The sequence below is a fragment of the Camelus dromedarius genome, chromosome 2, assembly GCF_036321535.1.
Source record: "Camelus dromedarius isolate mCamDro1 chromosome 2, mCamDro1.pat, whole genome shotgun sequence".
Classification (NCBI taxonomy): domain Eukaryota; kingdom Metazoa; phylum Chordata; class Mammalia; order Artiodactyla; family Camelidae; genus Camelus; species Camelus dromedarius.
In genome coordinates this window covers 38,793,757-38,815,391 of record NC_087437.1, presented here as the reverse complement: position 1 = coordinate 38,815,391, position 21,635 = coordinate 38,793,757, and the positions used below count along the sequence as shown (strand labels likewise).

Here is a 21,635-nt window from a genome sequence, read left to right as displayed (position 1 = left end):
AATACTGAATTCAATTGGAAGTAAAGAGATTTAAATGAAAAATTTACTCTAGGATCCTGAACATTATTAATTTAAATTCATTTATTTTTATAAATTAGCTCAACTATATTTTTCTTGCCTTCCCCTATTTTGAAAATTAATAAATTTTATTAAAATGACAAATTTACTAAAACTGGAGAGAATCATAAGGTTCCCAATCATAAGGTTACCTTAGCCCTTCTCAAATGTTAGGTCTTCAATCTCTCCAATTTCTTCCTGCCTGAGAAATAAAATACTAAATTGGTGAAATTTCTCAAGATGTACAATTTTTAAATTATACATATTGTTAAATATATGGCAATAAAAATATAATTATATAATACTATTTTTTTACATGCTAAAGAAACAAAAGTGAAACAGAACTAACAACAAATTTAGCAAGACCAGTACCAACAGCTCATCTATTACAAGCTCTACCCAAAGGAAATGTTACGTAAATTCAGCTCATAGGCCTTGGAGAGCTCCTGCAATGTCGGCCTCTGAAAAGCTCTATACTGGTATTTTCAAGAAACTAGCAGCATACTTCACCTTGGAAAAGTAATACTATAAAGACACTGCCATTAGCGATTTTATGTACTTCTACATACCCTTCTTGAATTTGAAATAATGGGTAAGTCCAGGTAATAATTTTTGTTCTCTTTCAAATTTTATGACTAAAATATTGAGTTGTGTTTTATCACCTACATTTATTATATTCTGTAGCGTCAGCCAGCAGCTTTAGGCAAAGAATACCTTTGGAGTCCGAAATCAGTAGGGAAAGAATCAGAGGTTTCAAATGAGTAATCATGTATGCCAGAAGCAGAGGAATTTTCCAAGATTCTGAAAAACAACCAAATGCTGCATACTGTGTAATACATGAGCAATAATTTTCCAGTCTTCTATATAATTTCTTTTTCTTTTGTGGCTAGGATAGTTATCTATTCACGTAGGAGCCAGGATTTTTGCTATAAAACTTAATTCCTTCCAGAGCAGTTTTTGGTAGTGTTTTCTGGAGGAAGAGTTTGTTTTGCGAATTGTACACAGACAACAGTAAGGAATTTTTAGTTATGAGGAATTCTGACGAGGTTGCAGGAATTATCCAGTCTCAATTTCTAAGAGTCACACCTTTCTGAAAAAGTGAAATTTAAAAAGTGGTAGATTCAATAATTCAATAAGGCTATATATGACAGAACAAAACACGGAATCTTTAGATCTTTTTCTTTTTAAATTAGGTTCTCATTCTTATGGATAAGATGTAATTTGTTAATATAACTTTAAAAAGAATGAGACTCTGGCTTCAACAGCAGATAGAGACGGAAAGAGCAGGATTCTGTCCTGGATAATAATCCTGTTGAGCTCCTGTCTTTCTAGAAGGTCCTAGAGCTATCCCAGTAACTTGATAAACTTTGCTTTCTTTATTAACCAGTGTATGAGCCTAATACTTAACCTGGCTGTGGTGAGTATATTTGTAAATGAAAGCATTTAAAACCATATAATACAAATTATCATTTATTAGGGAAAAGCATATGCCAGGCACACTTAAGTTTTCACGGTAGTATAAATGTCACAGGCTAGTGAGGCGATAAATTCGATTTATTTTATGGCTTTTAGTATCCTCTAACTTCAGAGTCCACCTAAAAAATTTCTACATCAGGGTCTGCCTTTCTGTGGTATTTGGGGCTAAACAGATCTACCTTTATTTTGAGAAGTCACTGGCCATTATTGATAGTGATGACTAAAATCTGGTTAGAATATCATAAAATTATGCAGTTTATGATAAATTCCATGACACTACTGAGGCATTTGAGAAATGATTTACTTTTTTAGAATTAGGTCACGAGCAGAAACAAAATTATCATTTATAAATAATCTCAATTTTTTTCCCCTCAAGTACGTAGAAAGAACTAGTGCATTATGGATTTTCTTTGAAGAGGTTTGTAGTTGTTATGTTTGCTTTACTTGTTTTTATACAGGGAACTTTTGTTGGCCTTTAAAGTGTAATTTAGCAACGTAACTGATGTATTTTTGCCACCAGTAAAACAAATACATATGACAAAATAAATGCATACTCATTTCACTGTAAGATTTGTTTTTAAATTATTCTCTTTTCAGTCGGGGGAAAATACGAGATCTTTCTTTTTCCTCTCTGCCAAAGGCAAGCTGATTTCCACAACCCACGTGGAGAGTTGGGCGCTAAGTCTAGCGTGCTTGAGTCTCCCGGCTCGTGTGCTGCCATCTGTGGGCATACACGCATCCGCGCGAGTACACCGGATGCGGCGAGACCCAGCAGGCGAGGCATCTCGGGCTCACTACGAAGATTGTGCTGACGAGGCGCGTGCCTGCCGCATCTGCCCACCCGGTAGGGAAAGGAAGAATGAGTGCTCGGTAGAGTGTACACAGTTGTTCCCACTCACTCTCTCCCACTTCATACACTAGTCCTCTCCTCATGTGCGTGCCAGGGGCTGCATCACAAACGCACACACTCCCAAGTACACACGCACGTGCGCACCGTATCTCGCCCAGCCGCAAGTCCGGACTCGTCCGGGGCACACTCCGACCTCCCTGCCGCCGGCTCCGCCGCCTCTCGCCACCGCTCGCACTTCACGTGGGTGCACCCCCGCGCCGGGCGGCCGCGCCGCCCACGGGGCCCCTCGCCGGCCCCCGCGCTGGAGGGAAGGCGCGGCCCTGAGGTCGGACGGACAAAGCCGGCGTCCAATCGAGCCCGGCACTGCCTCCCCGTAGGGAGGGAGCGGCGGCTCTGACGGGCCCAATGAGCGGGGAGCCCGAGTGGGACTTCCTCCCGGAATCCCGTTGGCCAGAATAGCGGGGCCGTGGGTGACACGTAAGTTGGGTGGGAGGCGGCGGCGGCCAAGGCTCCGCAACCCCATCAGTGACACCGGCCGGCCGGCCCCCAAACCCTGCCGGGGCAGCTGGTCCCCATCCCTCTACTCACCCCCACGGGCCGAGCGCGGAGTCGCCGCCCGGAGCCTGGCTCCCTTTGTTGGGCGTGCACCCCCTCCTTTTGGTGGCAGCGAAGTCGCGCAGTGGGAGCCGCCGCGAGGGGGCGGGGAGCTGCCGGGGCAGGACTCTGAGCGCCGCCGAAGGCAGCCGGGCCGAAAAGTGGGGAAGAGGGAAAAGGACAAGGCGGCGTCTGGAGACCGGCGCGGGGACAGCCCGCTCAGAAGTATGCGGAGGGCCCCCTCCCGGGCCCGGGCACTCGCGCAGAACCAGCGTCGCAAAAGTTTGGCGGCGGTGGCGGCGGCGGCGGCTGTCCTGGCGGCGTCGATGGCTGCGCGCCCCGCGGCGCGCGGGGGCTGAGCGGGCGCCACTTCCCCTCCGGTCCCGCTTTTGTGTCTCGCGTCTCCTCCTCATGCAGCGTCTGACCACCTCCTGCGGCGGCCGCTGCTGAGGCGCTCGTTCGGGCCGCGGGGACGAAAGGACGGCGGCGGCGGGGACGGCCGCGGCGCGGGGTCCCGGCAGGACTATGGGAAACGGGATGTGCTCCCGAAAGCAGAAGCGGATCTTCCAGACGCTGCTGCTGCTGACCGTGGTGTTCGGCTTTCTCTATGGAGCGATGCTGTACTACGAGCTGCAAACGCAGCTGCGGAAAGCCGAGGCGGTGGCGCTCAAGTACCAGCAGCACCAGGAGTCCCTTTCCGCCCAGTTACAAGGTACGGTTAACGGGACTCGCGCGGCCAGTGGCCAACTTTGCCCCGCGCCTCCCTCCCGGGCTGGAAAAGTGGCTTTGGTGAGCCGTTGACACTGTGGGTACCACCTCTGACCTTCAGGGACATCAGAGGCGAGCCCAGTCAGGCCGCCGGATCCCGGAGTGTCAGAGGAGATGACACATCCCCATCCTCCGGCCTCCTCCGGCAGTTACATTTGAAATCGCCAGCACCATCCCAGTCCCACTGGGCGTTGGATGGGCGGGAGCACACAGTCTTTTACCCCAACACTTGGCAAAAGTCCAGCTGCAATCCGGGCAGTCAAACCAGGAGCCCTCCCTCCGCTCCTGCCAGCCCATCCTGGTGTGGCATAGTTTCCTGGTTTCTAGGTATTTGCTTTCCAGTTGACATTGTCGGTAGCCTAAGAAATGGGGAGTCTGGCAGAGATTCCTCAAACTGGGCTGTTTTGTTTCAAAGGAAATTAAGCCATGACCAGGCAGCCCAAACTAATGGCCCAGTCGAATCCAGCCTAGACCTGCTAGTTTCTTATTTCTGTTAACTCATTAATGTGACTTTGGAGATGTTGGATATGTTGGAAAAGTCCACATTACTACTCCTGTCCTGCAGTTATATTTGGGGAGGGGGTTATTTGTCTTCCTGAGGACCTTTTAGTTTGTCCCAGAGAGCTAGGAGTGTGTGTGTGTTTGTGTGTGTGTGTGTGTGTTAGCCTTGAGAAGTACAAGAGGAGGAACATGACCAGACACACAGCAAACACAACATGAGCAAGACCTGCAGAAAGACTGTCCTTCTACTTTAGAATCGCATTTAATGTAAATTTCAGGAACATAAATGATGCATGACTGCAAAGTAAGTGCCATGTGGTCTTCTTAAAAGCAGAGTCATCCTATACATATTTTTGAAAGCTTTTTTTTGTACTTGTGCTTAGTTTTCAACATTTATGCAGCCCTCTCCCCAACTAATAATAATAATAATAATAATAATAATAATAATAATAATAATAATAAAGGACTGTGAGTAGTGAGATGTTGACAGTCTTTGCTAATAATGCAAATATAGCTTATTTCATACTACTAGGAAGATACAAGCTGGGTGGATGTTTCTGTCAGTGTATATTTGTACAAATATGAAACAGATTCCATTTCTGTTTTAGATATTTTGAATGTTTTGTAGTAAAAAAAAAAAATTAACATGAGAGAAAATGATACACAGCTGATTCTTGGTCTTGTTTGCTCTTCCCAGTAAGGGAAGTATTTTTAGCTTACTGAAGCTGTTTAGCCCCAGGCAGTGAAAATATATAAACTGGGGTTGGTTTAAACAGAAAACCGGTTTTTATTCAGTCTTAGGTTAAAAAAATTTTTCTTGAAAACTTGTTGAAGTTTACCCGTGAGTTACTGTTGATACGCGAAGTGTGGATATTTATTTACTTATTTACTTAGAAGCCACTGGCAGCTTCCCTGTGAAGTTCAGTGCAGTTAGACCAAGGGAAAAATTGTCATCTGGTAGTACAATGGCAGGACTGGATTTTCACACATGTGGCTGGAAGGGCGTGTATTGTGGATTATACAAGGTTGGTGCCTTGTTCACTTAGCTTAGGAGACTCATGGGAGCAGGTCCTGTCAAATTCACCAATACATCCCAGCACTGCACAGTGCCTGACACTCATGATGGGATCAATGTATATATTTATTCAATCAACAAAATATAACTGTGTTGAGAAAATGAATCCTAAGCACTTTTGTCTGCTTTCTCAGACTTCACTTCCCTGTCTCTGCTTTTTGAAAAAAACAAAAATAAGGTTGCAACAACAGAATGTTTTACCTAAGCAGCACATTTGCTTCAACTCCGAGCGCTAGAACTGAGGTCCTGATTTCTGGGTCATGGTCTGTATTTGCAATATTCCATTTAGAAAATCAATCTCGGCATCTTCTCCTCTCATGTGCCTTTTGGTGGTAGTAGTGAGGAAGAGGGGTGGTAAGTGGTAATACCAGACTATTAAAATACAAAACATTTGCTTTGCTGCAGGAGATGGAAAAACACTGCGGCTAGTTTCAATGAGTGGCCTTGCAGTCCATTTCTTAATTTACCCTTTTGCCATTTCCTCTTGAATTGTGGTGCTGCAACAATTACAGTATGATTATGCATGAAGAATTATTTCCTGAGCAGGCTACAGTTTCTTCTTTTTCTAATGGATTCACAACTGACTTCTACTCTATAGCATTTACGTTGGATTTCACATCTGCAGGCCATTTAATGAAGGTTTTCTGATGGTATGCAGCTTTTGCTTCCCTTTTCCAATGATAAATGACGTTTTGGTTGGCGGCGCTATATACCACTTGCATAGATTTTTTTTTTTGGACATTAGACTCTCCCTTCTTAAGACTTGTTTAGTTACTTGAGATCTCTTGACCTGGCTTGGATTAAAATCATTGTTAATTATGAGTAGCTTCTGTAAAAAATAAAAATAAAAAAACCTCTTGAAAAACCTTAAGTCGTTTGACCCCGTAATCTGAAGGTATACATTTGTTAAATGAGCATCTTTAGGTCATCTTCTGTTTAAGAAAGGGTTGTATACCAGAGACTATTTTGAAAGTAGGTTACGTCTAACTCCAAGTGCCTTTTGAAATACAACAGTTCCATAAATATATGGTGGGGGTGACATGGGGAAAGTTCAAGACTAGGCAGCCCTCCTTCCATGAAAAACTAATATCTATGTCTGCCAGCCTATCTATCTATCTTCCTCCCATATTCTGCTTTAATTATACTAAGGAGTGGGGCAGAAGTAGTTACCTCTGGTAACAGAGGCTGGAATAACAACCTTTGATCAGCTCAGTGTTTAACTAACTTAAAATTAAAAAAAAAAAACAAAAACAAAAACCCACCAAAAAACTCTGCTTTTGGGGCCATGCAGTACTCTATGTCTATAAACAGTGGTTCTAGCTTTGGCTACTCTTTGGGATCACCTGGGCGGCTCCCAGACCAATTAAGTCACAGTCTGTGGGGGCGGAACCCACCTGGCAGTCTCCCCAGGTGATTGCAATGTGCAGCCAAAGTTGAGAACCGCCGCTCTGTGATCTTAAGACTGAGCCAAGTCACACATTTACTTTACTTGCTTGGCTGCAAGGATTTCTGAGGGTTTTTCCTTTTACCCCAAGCATGTAATTCAACTTCGAGCTCTGCAACTTTTTGTGTGATCTTAGGCCTCATTTTTCTTATTTATATAATGGAGATTAGAATGACCTATTTCATAAAATACTGTGAGGATAAAATAATTAACACCAGTAAAGCTCCTAGCATATACCTAGCACATAGTAGGTACCACTCACGCAAGATTAGCTGTTGTTATCATCAGGGTCGCTATCTGAGATAAGATATTTGATCTTTCTCTTCCCAGGTTTGCCATGGGTAAAATTTTGAAATTGGCAGAATTTGTTTTTATAATTAGCTCCTTTATTTTTTTTTATTGTAGCTAAATGAATATCAAAAAAAAAATAGGTAGACTGGCATAAATCCAAGCATTATACTCTGGAGAAGGAACCCTCCCTGACAATTTAAATTTAGAATTAAGAGTCTGGTTACTAATTAACTCTCTATACATCATGTCAGGTTAGGAGGGGGTGTGATTGCCAGAGGTAGGCAATGACCTTGTGCAATAAGACCTTGGAGAGGGACGTAACTATTTAATTTGTTTTAAAAGTGGGGCAAACAGTCCCTCATTCCTAAAACATGTGTTACATAATTGCAGTGGCTTGGTCTTCCCTGTGATGACCAGAAATCATCAAGGAAAGGTTCATATAGTATTTTGAATGTGCCTATTCCAGGTAAGTGTATTACAGTTATTAATAAGTAAGTTTGGTGCTTCTAAGGGTGACATTGTTGTTTAAGTTAGTTGTCCTTTGCATCATGTTCCCCTAACAGGTAGGATGACTCATTCCCCTGAACATGAACACATCATATTGTATCTGGTTATTTCTTTGTTTTCAACCTTCTGTGAATCTGCTGTAAAAAATAGTCTCCTGCATCTCAGGACCAGGCTTTTTTTAATTCTTTCATCTCCAGTGACAGGTGCCTGGCATGTCGTAGGTGCTCAATAAACTGTGGGTCTATAGTTATGTGATGTTTTCTTTCTGCCTATGAATGTGCTTATATATGGTGGGCAGTGAAATGTAGTGGATGTGGGCCGAGGAGCCAGAGCACTTAAATTTGAGGTCTTATCTTTGTTTTACCAGCTGGGTGATCTTGAGTTACTTCACACCTCTGTGACTTGCTTTCATTACGTGTAATAATCAGGATCATGGTGCTTATAATAGGTTGTCATGAGGATCAATAGCGTTAGCCAGGTGTACAGCACTTAGAAGGGTGGAGCTTGCATTTTGGGCTATTGAGGACCTCATGTACAACAGAATGGTTCGCAGACCTCAGTAATTTAGCCCCACAAGTATAGGCAATGCACGGTAGGGATACCGGTTTTCAAGTGCAAAGTTAGGACTTATAAACATCAATTAGATATTGTCTATTCAGTGGATATTTTCGCTGATGTACCTACACCTTGCAGTTAATAGGAGAAATTTATCAAGCTGTTTTTATTTAAAGTAAAAACTATTTAAGTTCAGTCAGTTTTATTTGTATGTAAAACCCTGCCTTAAAATTCATTCCCTAAATAAAAGATAAAAGCTTCTAGATACCTTTTGAAAATATGACTCAATTAAGCATTCTGTTAAATATATATGACTTTCAAAACTATGTATAATTCTGCACATTGTGCCTGTCTTAGTCATCCCTGTAAATTGGAGCTCACTGAGATTGGTTGACCATGGAAGAGAATTGCTCACTGTCTGTAAGCCTTTAGGTTAAGTCCCCGGTAGATTGGAAGCCTTACCTTGGCTTTTTAAAGTTCTCTCCTGCCTTACCAAGGGCTGGGGCACAAGACCAGGTTTTAGAGACTAAAGGAATGAGTGAATTGGAGTTGGGGTATGAAGACTGAAGTTGGATTGACCAAAATGCAGAGGATTTGGGAGAAACTAGAAGACAGAAGAGACAAAAAAGGGGACTGATAACAGTTTATAACATTTCAAAGCATTGAGAAAGATTCTTGCATACTTTCATGTCCTGAAAAAAAAAAAAGACACAAGGAATAGTGAAGGGGGAGTGGGTTTGGCATCAGGTACTGTTTGAATGCAACTCTGGTGTTTACCAGTGGTGTAACCTCTCTGAACTTGGATTCTTCATACTTTGCTGGGAATAACAATGTCTATCCTGCACACTTGCATGGACTAGAAACAGTACATTTAATGAGACTGGCACGAATCTCAGAGAGAATCGCTACGACATTTACTAGGTACCCAGAACTGCTACTGCAGGGTTAGTGTTGGGCTGCTTTTTGTTTTCCTCACTGCTTATTACATCTAGCAGGTAATAGAGTTATTAGTTGTGGCCTAAATGTGGCTCATTTCAGAGGCATGTGCCCAACTTGGCTGAAACTTTTGTTTGATTTGAGACACTCTTACTCGGTCTTTTCTGCCGTATTGACCCTTTTTTGGTAAGGAAGGACCTGAGAACACTGTGCATGGTAGCAGCTAAGAGTTGCTGTTTTTCATTTTGACAACTAAGTATTCTTATTTTATCACTGAGGACAAAATATTTTTGCTGCTCTTACCAGTCAGTGGTTTGTGGGTTTGTAGCTTTGTTTGGAAGTTAAAGTTATGTATAACTTTACTATAAAAGAAAAATCGTCAACTGTATTTTTTCTTTCAAACCACTGTTATTTGAAGCGAATTCATTTTGATAAAATTTTGAAAATGTCCTTGAAGAAATTAAATTATTTTAGAAACGTACCATTTATTAAATGTCTACCACATTTAGGCGCTGTGCTGAGCACGTTACGTGCATTTTCTCACTTAACAATGACACAAGCTCTTTATTGTGAAGGAACAATCTGAGGCTGAGAGAGGTTAATTAACCTTCCAGTGTCAAGGTCAAATCTAATGAAGCTGAACTTGGAACACTAATGTGACTTTCTAGCCTGCGTTCTTCCACAGTACTCCATTGCCCTCAAAATTATTTTAGTGTCTCTCATGACAATATTAACGGTTTTGAGAAGGTGGGTTAGGCGGGCTGTATGAGGATTCAAGATAAAATTTAGAATCAGAAGTAATAGGTGTGATTGTATGATGCAGCATATCCAGAGTGTAGGACATTTGGTTGTTATGAAAGGTGATTTTAGTGGATACTGGGGGTAATTTTAGGTGGTATGCAGATGCATAAAATAACATCGATCGCATAGGAAACTTATGCCCTTTTGAATTCTCTTTCGAGTGTTTTCTTGACAAGTCAAGGAGAAACTCTCAGTTTGATACTAGAACCTCTTCCTAGATATGGTTGCTCATTTGTTTTTCTCAAAGAGAGCAGAGCTCAGGCAGCCAACAGCCTGATAGCTGGAATTTAATAATTGTTTTGTTGTTTTATGGCGTTTAAATTTTACAGTTACCACCCATTAATGCCACATAAGTCAGGTTTTTCATTTACAAAGTGGTAGTGTAAAGTTTCCTTTTTAGAAGTTTATTTTAGGGGAAACAGTGAACATTTGGCAACCCGCAGTACCTGTATAGGGTTTGCGAGCATAAAGTAAGAACTCACGTTAGGAGTGCCTGCATGTCTGAGGTTTAGAAACACGTTACGTGATCAAGTCACTTAATGATCCAGACTCTGAATTTTACAGTTAAGAAAACAGTCCTGAAGTGGATGAATCACTTAGCATGTGTCTCGAGCTAAGCAGGAGCCCACGTATCCTGACTTGCAGGACAACATCGCATTCCTCACCCCGCTCTGCCTCTGCAGACCAGCAGCACCCTCTTCTCAGTTCCAGCAGAAATGGGTGTTGCTATTTTTAAACAATGCTGTGTATTTCTGAATGGCCCACTTGTGTTCTTTGTTTTTATTGGCCTGTGGGTGCTTTTCCAGAGGACATGCCAGCCATCGCCCTGCACTAACAAGCCTCACTAAATAGGCCCACAGCCTGGAGGAACATGGGCATGAAGTAAACTGCTTGTTACAATAGTATGACATTAAAAAAATATTACTTTAACTATTTTTCATACATAAAATGTCACAATATGATAGGTAGTGAATAGAAAAGTAAAAGATGTGCTGTCACTCTGAAGGATGAGGCATTCAGAACATTTGAATGACACCTTTTCTTTCCTTGGAGAGTAAGTGAGTTTAAGAACAATATATAATCATTTTAGGAGAGTCAAACATTCCATTTCTCATTTCACATCTCATTGAACCCCCTTCTTTAAGTGGAATTTTTGTTTAAAAAAAACAACAAAGAAATCTACAAATCAAGATATTTAAGAGAGCTTTGATATTGCTTGTCTGTTCTCGACAACAGCAATGATACTATAAAATAAATATTCTAAACAGATTAAAATTGAGCAGCTGATAAATTGCTTGATTAGTTTGGTGAGTGTAGACTAGTTTATCAAGTTTTACATTAGTGAGATTTATTATTAAAAATCTATTCTTCCTGTTGCATCAATCTTTCAACCTATTAACAAACAAAATTTAGGGGGAATTTTTAAAAGGACTTCATAACCTTTTAAAGGTTTGATGCTGTAAAACATGTTATATGGTACTGATGTGAAACATCACTTTTATTAGAGGATGAAAAATAAATCCTCTTTACCGCGTAGGTATCAGCTCAAAGTCCAGAAGTTGTCTCAGTTTGCTCCGGGCATGAGGGAGCCTCCGTGGCTGCAGTTCCTAAGGCACAGCTTCTCAAGAGCAGCCAGCCCCTCTTCATTCATAGATCTGTGAAACTAGAGAGTCCAGATATCAGACCTCAGCACAACCACCCTATGGCGATGCGCCAGGCCTAAGATACCTACATACTTGTGTTCAAAAACGTGGAAAATACGAGGTGTGTAGGAGTCACCGGTCCATGGAAATTCTGAAATCCAGTTAGACAGAAGTTTCTCAGCAAGGCCCAACCCTGGGAATAATTCTCCATGGTTCTTGATTTCGCCCTTTGGACTACTAGTTCTACTGCCTGAGTCATCCTTCCTTTTTCATGCAAGGCGGCACGTGTGTGCAGGTGAGCTTTCTCAGCCTGCCTCCTGCCAGTGGAATGTTGGGGATCTATGGATGTTTTTCACTTGGGACCATCTCAGTCCCTTTTAGTCCAAACTGGAATGTTTCTGCATATAAAATCCTCTCGTAACTTTTGTGTTTCTCCTCTGAAACTTGTCGAGGTCTACTTTATTAGACAAAAAACACACCCACGTGTTTCTTAGAGATAATTCCTTCTCCACTTTGGGCTCCTGAGGAGACAATGCCTTTTAATTTACCAGCAGCCTGTTGGGAGGATCTGTGAGTCACACCCTTAAACTTGTAGGAGAGTCTGTGGTCTGACTGAATAATATTTGAGATGTCACATTTCCCAGGGCTTACCAAAAGGATTTCAGAAGCTATACCCTTGGTCTCATCTTAAGACCGTGTGTTTTCAAACAGTTCCCTGGAAATGATCTTTGCTTGGAAACTGCTTCTTAATTTTAGCATTGGTTGCCATCTGGAGAGGCTGACAATTTTCAAAACCTTTAAGTCCTGCCTCCTTTTTATTTAGTAGTCCCTCCCTCAATTTATCTTCTCTCAGTTTGCTATAAACAGCAAGGAGGAACCAGGTGCTTCAGTACTTTGCTGGGAAATCTTTAGCTGAATCACCCAGTTCATCGAGCACTTTTTTTTTTTCCGACTTCTCATACAACTGCAAGGGACTGCAGGTCAGGTAACTACACAGAGATGGGTATTATGAAACCTTCTGCCACTCCATAATTTCTGGTTTCCAGTATAATTTTCCTCACTTTGATTCATGCCCTTATTAAAAATCTCTTCAAAGTCCAAAATTCTGAACAGGGTGTTCAAGGCACTCTACCCTTTCACTCCCACTCTTGGTAGGCCCACTACATGGTTCCAAAGCCACTGCCACCTTTTAGCTTTTCACAATGGCAGTACCCCAGTTCCAAAATCTGGGTTAGTCATCCAGTTGCATAGCAAATATCCCCAAGGTAAACTGGCTTAGTTAGTGAAACACCACATCACAGTTTCTGCAGGAAGCGAATCTGGGCTTAGCTGGGTGATTCTCTCAATGATGTTGCGGCCAAGCTGCTGACCAGGGTCACCGTCATCTCAAAATTCGGCTGGGACTGAAGGATCTTCTACAGAATTCACTAATGTGGTTGTTGGCAGGCCTCAGAAGATCCGCTTCCAATCTCACTCATCTGGGCCTTCCCACAGGAATTTCCACAGTTCCCACCTGCAGCTTAGCACATGCTAACTGGCCTGCCTCAGGGCAGGAGAGCCCCGAGAGACATAGAGTGGGAAAACCCAAGATGAAAGGCAAAGTATTTTGATAACTGAATCTTGAAGGTGATAACTCATCACTTCTGCCATGTTCTGCTCATTAGAATCGAATCATTAAGGTCAGCGCCTGCCCAAGGGAAGGGGTTTGTGAGGGCGTGAATAATAGAGAGTGGAGCTCATCGGGGGCCATCGTAGCAGCTGCCTGCCACAGGTGAGAGGGTCATTGTCATTGCTGGCAGTATCATTACCAAAGTCATCATAAACTAACATTCTTTGAGTACTTGCTAAGTACCAGGTCCTGTTCTAAATGATATTCTTGGAAAATCCAACATAAGGCTTCCATAAAAATGTTTCACTACTTATTAAAATGTGACTTAGCTTTTAATTTGACGTATTAGCAAGAAGTGGCATTTGCAACCATGGCACTTCAGAGGGAGATTATCTGGTGTTTAAACCATCTGACCTGAAAGAATTAAAATTAACAGAGATTTTCAGGTAACTCTCTGAAGTACAAACCTAACTGTTAGGGGAAGTCCCAAAGTGGAAGCCATCCTGTCCTTGGGGAGTTTCAAAATCCATTGACAATATGTGAAAATTTCCCATTTCTACACTGACTGTATTTCTTTGGCAAGCAGACAGGAACGCAGCGCAGTGCGTGTCTATGCAGTATTTTCATTTGCTTCTGAATGTGCCTTCTTACTGTATGTAGACTGCAGTCCTTGGTGAAGACCTCATTATTTGATAGTCAGGAGATTTATTTTTTAACGGAGTTTAACTGGTCTTGGAAAGATAAATATCTTTGATTTAAAGAAAGAGCATTATTTGCATGACTGGTAATTTCAACTTACTCATTCATCCCTCTTTTGAGGGTCAAGTTTTACATATTGCAACATGTGAGGTATTCTTTTGTAATACTGATAAAAAAGAGCATAAGAGCATGTTATGAAAAAGTCATCAATGTTTTCTGAACAGTTGTGATTTTAGATTCATAGTAATGGCCTCTCTCTTCTAAACAGACTTCTAAATGTGAGATCAGTATTTCTATTTTCCATTTGACTTCCATTGTACTGTCCTAGACATCTTTCTATAAGAGATCGGATCAGGAGGTGACAGAGAATATTTTGTCAAAATGTTTGAGGCCCTGTTCCATTCAGAAATCAAGGAGAGTTCTGTTCTTGTCAGTGCAGAGTTGCTGTTGAATTTCTAGGGACTCAGTGGCCCCCTTCCTGGCCCCTGCTGTCTGTGTGGCCCCAGCTTACAGCCATGATCCTCACGGTTAGGCTCGGTTGCTGTGGACTTCCTCTCTTGGTGATACATGGATTGTAAGCACCTTGTGACATGTGGTCTCTGTTCTCCGTTCCAACCACCAAAATGGGAGAATTCTCTGCATGTTCCACAGCGTGGTGCTAACCTGTGCAGTGCGGTTCTTAGGGAGACTTACAGGCTGCACGTTTTTCTCTCAGTTATTCTTTGCTCCCTGGGTTGGTTAGGGGCCAGGTGGGTTAAGCTTGAAGATGCTCTCTCATGTTCACACTGTCTACGGAGGCAGAAGCTGCTACCCCAGTTGGCTAGAATGATGGTTTCTGTGAGTGCTTGCAAGTTGCCTTATTTAGCCCCCAAGAAGTCTTCATCTGGGAGTCCCATGGTAGTAGTACTTTGAGCAGAGCCTAAGCCTTTAAAGAAAGCCTGCTTTGTTTTTATTGTAGGCCTCCAGCTGTTCTCAAAACTGCCTCCTGCCCAGTGACCACTCAGTCCTCAGACCACATTGTGTTGTGTCTGTGACCCTCTCTTCCTTAAGGGTGGTATTTTCAATTTGTAATCTGTGGGGATCTATGAACTTTCTGATGTATGTATGTCAGTTTTGTGTGTCTTTTTCCAAGACAGAAGCCATAGCCTTTATCAGATCCTTAAAGCATCAGTGACCTGAAAAAAGGTTAAGAACCACTGCTTTAGGGCAAATTCCTCCTTCTGAGGTTTTTTTCCAAGACCATCTTGGAATTTGACCTCCCCTCGTTTCACCCCATGAGCCCTCCAGAAGGTGGCCAAGTTTGTAATGAGGTGGTCAGTGCTCACTGCTATTCATCTAAAGCCCTAAGCCACTCCATCCCTCTCCAATGTAAGAATCTTGATTAGAAACTTAAGTGACATTTAATAAATTGCTTTGCAACAATCCATTAGTAATTGCCTAGTAAATAATAAAAAAAAAATCGTCTTCGTATCACGTGAGAAATTTCTACTTTTCAAATTGCTTTATATTCATGGTATCATTTGGTCCTGAAGACCCTATGATGTTGAGTAAAGCCATATACTATATTACCATTTTTAAATTGGGGAAACAGAAGTTACAAAGCAAGACAGTGACACACTTGGGATTAATACTCTAATTGCTTGAATCCTAACTCAGGACTCTTACTAATCAGTCAGTTTCCAAGGCTCCTTCACCCTGGAACTAAAATGAAGTTTTGACAGTATGTATTCACAAAACAGAGTTTCTGACTTTGCCTCCTTGGAGTGGAGAATATTCCCAGAGAGACTCACCTGGACTTGAGAACTGGTCTCCTTGGAGTCCTCTTGCCACCCCGCGCCTCCTCCCATCTCTGTGTCCATGGAAGGTGCCGATGGCTGCTCATGCTGCCACTTCCTGCTTCACCTCTGTAGTTTCCACTGTCAGCCTCCTGTTTACCTTGTTCCTTTCTTGGTCTCACGTGCCCTGGAGGGTGGAGGCAGCTCCATGGGATTGAGCCCCAGGCTACTGAGAGCGATGATCACTGTGGGGAACTTGGCTTCACCACCCTTTCCATCTCTCCCTGGCACATTGTCCTTGGTCCAAAATTAGGGGCATGGGCTCTGTCCTTTACCTTAGGGTAATTTTTTCTTCAGATCCCTCTGCCTCCCAAGGTGTAGACAGAGCTTAAGCACACACTGGGGTCCTGCTAACTTTCACCACAGGCTCTGTAACTTCACCTTGACTTCACAGGGGGGCTTTGAAGCTCACCTCTCAACTGATTTTCCAGCTGTGTTTTTTAGCTTCCAGATGTAGCAGCCAAATCACTCCTAAATAAATCACAGATTGGTAAACCAGGAAGGAATGTTTGTAGAACCCAGGTTGCAAAGAGCAGCATATGGATATGTTTTGGTTTGGCCCACACAGTGCTTGGAAAAATTTCACGGTAGTTGTCTACATGGAAAAAGAAAGACATTTTATGTAAACATCCGGATTTCTGACTTTGAAAAGTCGTAGGATCCCTCGACACAGGGCTGCATTCCTGTGTGCTGAATGGCTTGCGTTTTGAATGGAGCTTTTAAGGCTTCAGTTAGCAAAAATTTCCACTAGGAATTCTTCCTCTCCAAGAATTTCTTCATTTATCAGTGAAGAAAGTGAGCCTCAGGGAGACAGACTGACTTGACAGCTATGCTTCCCAATGTGGTGGCTACTGGTCCTGTGAGGCAGAAGCACTTAAAGTGCAGTGAGTGTGTGACTAGGAACAGAATTTCAAATTTTAGCTAATTTAAATTTAAAATTGTGAAATATTTTTCTGTTAAACACAACTTTACTGTTTTGGTGGAACTACATTTTGATTAACTCTTGGGTGGCATTAGATATCAGTGTATTGCAATGCACATATGCTTTCTACTTTTTTTGATGCAGCTGCTAGAAATTTTAAAACTACAAATGTGATTCACGGTGTACTTCTACTGAACAGGGCTGACCAGACAGTGTGACGAACAGAGCTCACACAGTTTGGTGGTGTGAAGTCTGAAATTTGTCAGCCAGTATCCACAGTTCTAACAGTATTTTTTCTCCATTACTAACGTGTTGCCCAACTTTACTGTTAATTCTCAGAACCTTTTCTTTGTAACATATAATCTCACAAACTCCCGTAGGAACTTATTTTTCCTCATTTTTTGCTTGGCACATGATACAGAAGTGATAGTAGGTAAATGGAAATTTAGTTCTGTGTATTGTCAGTGATTATATAATTTTAAAGGTAATTTTTCAGATAATATTAATATTCATGATATATAAAGACTAAAATTATTTTTCTCATTTTGACACTGACCATTTAATTGTCTCTGAATTATTTGTGTAAGAAGACAATTTTTAACACATTCAAATTAATATTGTATTTGATTTCAACACAGATGTAATTAAAATGTAGTCCAAAATTAGTTACATATTGTAGCTCTAAAACTAGACAAAATTACTTTTAGACTTAATATATTGAGTTCCTTTATTTGACTCAGTAAGAAGGAAATCAAACACTTCACAAATAGAACATTGGGTGTGTGAATAGCCCACTCAGGTCTAATGTTTTACCCTTTTGCGGGACATTTTAGTTATTGAATTATGAATTGTAACACACACACATTAAAGTGTACAAATTGTAAGCAAGACAGTGCGATGAATTTTCTCAAACATATTTGTATAACCAGCAGCCCGATCAAAGCACATAACAATGTCTGCACCCCAGGAGTTTCCTTTTAGTCACTCCTTTTAGTCATTAACTGTCCCCCACCCACTAAGGATAATTGCCATCGGTTGATTTTGTCTGGTTTTGTACTTTACATAAGCGAGATCAAACAACATAGACTTTTGTTTCTGACTACTTTTGCTTAGCATCGCTTGTGAGATTCCTCCAAGCTGTTACATGCAGTTATAGATTGTTCGTTTCTTTTAGTGTGCCGTCCTGTCAGTCTATCACAATTTATCCATTCTACTTTTGATGGACATTTGGGTAATAGGTCCTGATGCTATGAGCACTCTAGTTCTTCTGACTTTTTTTTTTTCAGAGGGTTGGCTGCTTCTTGATGTGCTTGATGACTATTTTGAGTAAGACAGTGCTACTTACGGACTATTCTGAGTGCATTTGCAAAATCATTATCTCATTATTTCTCCTCTACTAGTGCTAATTTGTATCCTCATGCATCCTGTCTGTATGCACCGGACTATCATCAGTCCATATTTTGTAATATGACCAAAAATAAAAACAACTAAAACTTAACGTTCAAAATGCAAGTATTGATGTCATTCAGCAGAGGATAAGCTGCCCAAGGATCTGCCCAGATGTGAACTGGCTTATCTGTTCTCTGTTCACCATCATTCCCGCTCCTTTGATACATTCTTTTTCCATCTGTATTGTGTAAAAGGGTCATTTTTAAAGTAATCAATTAATTTATTTTAAAAGTGGAAATTACAACAGGCCAGATTACTGCCTTTTGCTGAGTTAATTTCCTGAAACATGTTCACAATCCCCCTGATTTGGGAACACTGCCCCTCACCAGAGGAGTCCAGAGGATGACCAAGCATTTGGGAGCAATGTTGTGGAGTTCACTCAGATGTCTGGTAGGTGGTTGAACTAGCCTTAAGATTCTTTCTGAGCTAAAATTTTGTCATTTTAAAATTCTGAGATGCTAGCTTACAGTGAACAATAATGAAAATAAGAATTACAGGTAGTGACTCATTCTCAGCAATTTATTAATAGACAGTTTTCACCGTATAGTTTTGCTTTATTATATACAAATGGCTAAAGAGGCAGTGATTTTCCTGGAACTGATTCATGAACTTCTCAATTAAGATTACATGTATAACTTGATAATTGAACTTGTATAAGACTACAGTTTGTCTTCATACAAATTATGATAGAAAAATTAATAATACATTTGAGTAAACAAAAACCTACCCTACTTTTTAAAAGAACAGATTTCTAAATCACTTAGGAGCATTAAAAGGAAAGATACCATCCTAGACAAAAAATTAACAGATGATTCCTACTGTGTGATTTAGGCCAGCACTGAAAGTATTGATACTCAAAAGTAATAAAGTTGTACTTACTGAACTCTTCTTTACTTCAAGATTTTTACTAATTTATCCAGGCTCCCCGTCCCAACACTGCTTAGTTTACACCTGTGAGTTTTTGAAGGGAAGCTATTCAGGAACTGCTCAAAAAACCAAATAAGTGGTTCTGGAGTACATCAGACAGCTGGGGACATGTCTTACTTTCAGTTCACTTAGACAACTGCTTGGTAAATTGTAGAAACATCTAAGGTTACAAAATTATAACTTGGATTCCTTCAAATATATTTTATTGAATATAATATAGTTTATTTCTAAAAATTGGACTTCATAGAATGAATGTCTTTCTGTGACAGTTTTTTCTTTAAATATTCCTTTATTGGAAGGATTTCTTATTCTGTTTTCTGAAATAGAAGATAGCCAAAGAAAATCACTAGTATTGATTTAGGATAGGTTAATCAGAGAAGCGTGGTTTGATGCAGCTAATGTTACATGAGTAGCCATATAAAGATGCTGAGCATCAGCACAGTAGTTTTTGTTTTGTATGAATTTCAGAATCTCAGCAACTTATAAGAACAAGCATATTCATGGTCATGGGTCTGTAATTTGCCTGTGGTTTGACCATTGTGTACTGGGCTTGGCCGGGCCTGACCTGCCGGGACCTAGGTGCAGACAAGCTTGGAGCTGGCTTATTGCCATTTTTGTCGTCCTGTTGGACAAGCAAGACACATGGTCCCAGCATTGATGGGTTGGGGCATGGAATAATACTCTTCCCACAGTGGTAGGCACTACTGTGTGGATGGCAGGGTGTGGGTGTATAATTACAGTAGTGAGGGGTGAAGAATTCAGAACGATGATCCCATCTACCATAGTCAGTTTCAAAACTGGTAGAGTGGGAGATAAGAAAGCTTTCATTCGCAGAATCATTTTACAGTGATGTGACATAGACTTTTTAAAAAGAATAACATTAAATAATGTAATTTTAGTCATATTTGGGTTTTCTCTAGGAAAGAATGAGTTCATAATGGAAAGGCACATAGCATAAATTATAAACAAAAGATAATAGGTAAATATGTTCTTTTATTCAACAAATTTTTTCTGAAGCATCTGCTGTCCACAGGCTTTCTTGTGGGATATAATAATTTTACAGGTGTTGGCATTGAAAGATAGAATGTAAATGAAGTATCCTTTAAAGCTAAAGGGTTTTCTATTGGATTTTATGACCACTCTTTCAGTGACATAGAATGAGTGAAATTTCTTTACCAGAGTACTTCAACATTTAATATTCTGCTTTTAGCAGCAAAAGCTGATGCGATAAAATATAGGATTTAATATTATACACTAATTTATGTGGGTTAAAAAAACTAGAACAACTTAGAACATGGATCCGTGGATAGGCTTTTATATTTAAAATTTTTTGTAGACTTCTCATGGATATATGTAATGCTTGGCTTTTTAAAAAAACATTATATATTCACTGGGATTCTTTTCTTTAAAAAATTAAATGAAAAAATTATGCCATTAGTAATTACTTGAAGGTTCTTTGGCAGCTATATATTTTTATACACAAGGCCTTAGGAAAAAATTAAGGAAAATTTATGGAGACAGATGCCCTGTCTATCTGTTTGTCGGTCTTTCTGTCTTTTTAAGGACTTGTGTAATTCTAAGCATTTCTTTAAAACACTTTTATTTTTTAAGTTGCATATTTATTAATTCCTTTCATATAATATGAGATTGTATGTGTATGATTGTATATATGTGTGTGTGTGTGTGACTGGTCAGTTAATAATTGTGCTGGTCGTCTTTAGAGGGTAATCCTGATAGCAGTTTCTACTTTTCAAAGCTTGATTCTTCATGTCTCAGCTTGAGAATATCAGGATTTTTTACTGAAAAAGGGAAGCTGAAGGCTGTTTCCTAGATACACAAATATGACCTTGATTTGGAAATGGGTTTTTCCTGTGAGTTGTCCTGCCATGCTTTTTGTGCATACAATAGGAAGAAGCAGTAAGAAGACACAGGTTTTTTCAACAAGTTCATTTCTGTGCTATTTGTGAACAATGTCTGCTCAGAAAAATTTCAGAGTAGGAACATGTAGATTCTTGTTAAGCCCTGTAAGTGAAACTCTGACACTCTATGAAACCAGTGAATAATTGGCCAGTTACCATGTATTTGTTCTTTAACTTAAAGAAATACTCCTTGTCATTAACTTTGCTCCTTTGGAAATATGTTGATGTGGAAAGAAAATCTGGCGGTATTTTTGATTTTCTTCATCTCTGTTTTATTACTTAACTTTTTTTTTTTTCACTTCACTAGTTGATTGCTTAAATACTTTTTTTTTTTTCAATCAGTCTGTTTGGCACCAATCAGAACAGACACCAAAAAGAACATTTCTACTGACTGCTTAATTATCTTGTAAAGGGAAGAGTCATTGAATCATATCTCATTTCTCCTCTTTGTAGGTCTGTTCCGGTGTTATCACAGTCACTCAAAAACCTACTGGCATGGTGTAGACTAAAGGATGCTTTTCATGTAGTTGTGCTGACTCTACTTTCAAAATACATATCCTGAATCTTACCAATCTGTGATATTTCTATTTCTAACATCCTTGTCTGACTCACTGTCATCTCTTGACTGGGCTGATTTGCAGCAGGCTTCTACCTGGTTTCCTGCTTCCACCCTTACCTCCCACATAGTAGCTCAGTAGTTCATAAAGATTATTCTTTGTAAAATATAAGTTAGGTGATGCTATTTCCCATCTCTCTTTAGAGGAAAATTTCACTTTT

The 21,635-nt window shown here is 40.5% G+C and overlaps 1 protein-coding gene across 5 annotated transcripts in view; it reads left to right on the top strand.

The window, feature by feature from the left end:
• Positions 1–2,829: 2,829 nt before the first annotated feature.
• Positions 2,830–21,635, top strand: part of GOLIM4 (golgi integral membrane protein 4) — a 71,864-nt gene continuing 53,058 nt past the window's right edge. For 4 of the 5 annotated variants that reach the window (XM_031450621.2, XM_031450616.2, XM_031450609.2 and 1 more), the window contains exon 1: positions 2,833–3,689. In XM_031450621.2, coding sequence (XP_031306481.2) covers positions 3,503–3,689 — 187 coding nt within the window. In that variant the 5' untranslated portion in view covers positions 2,833–3,502. Of the gene's footprint in view, positions 3,690–21,635 lie in introns of all 5 variants that reach the window. The other variant, XM_031450613.2, reaches the window with a different exon arrangement.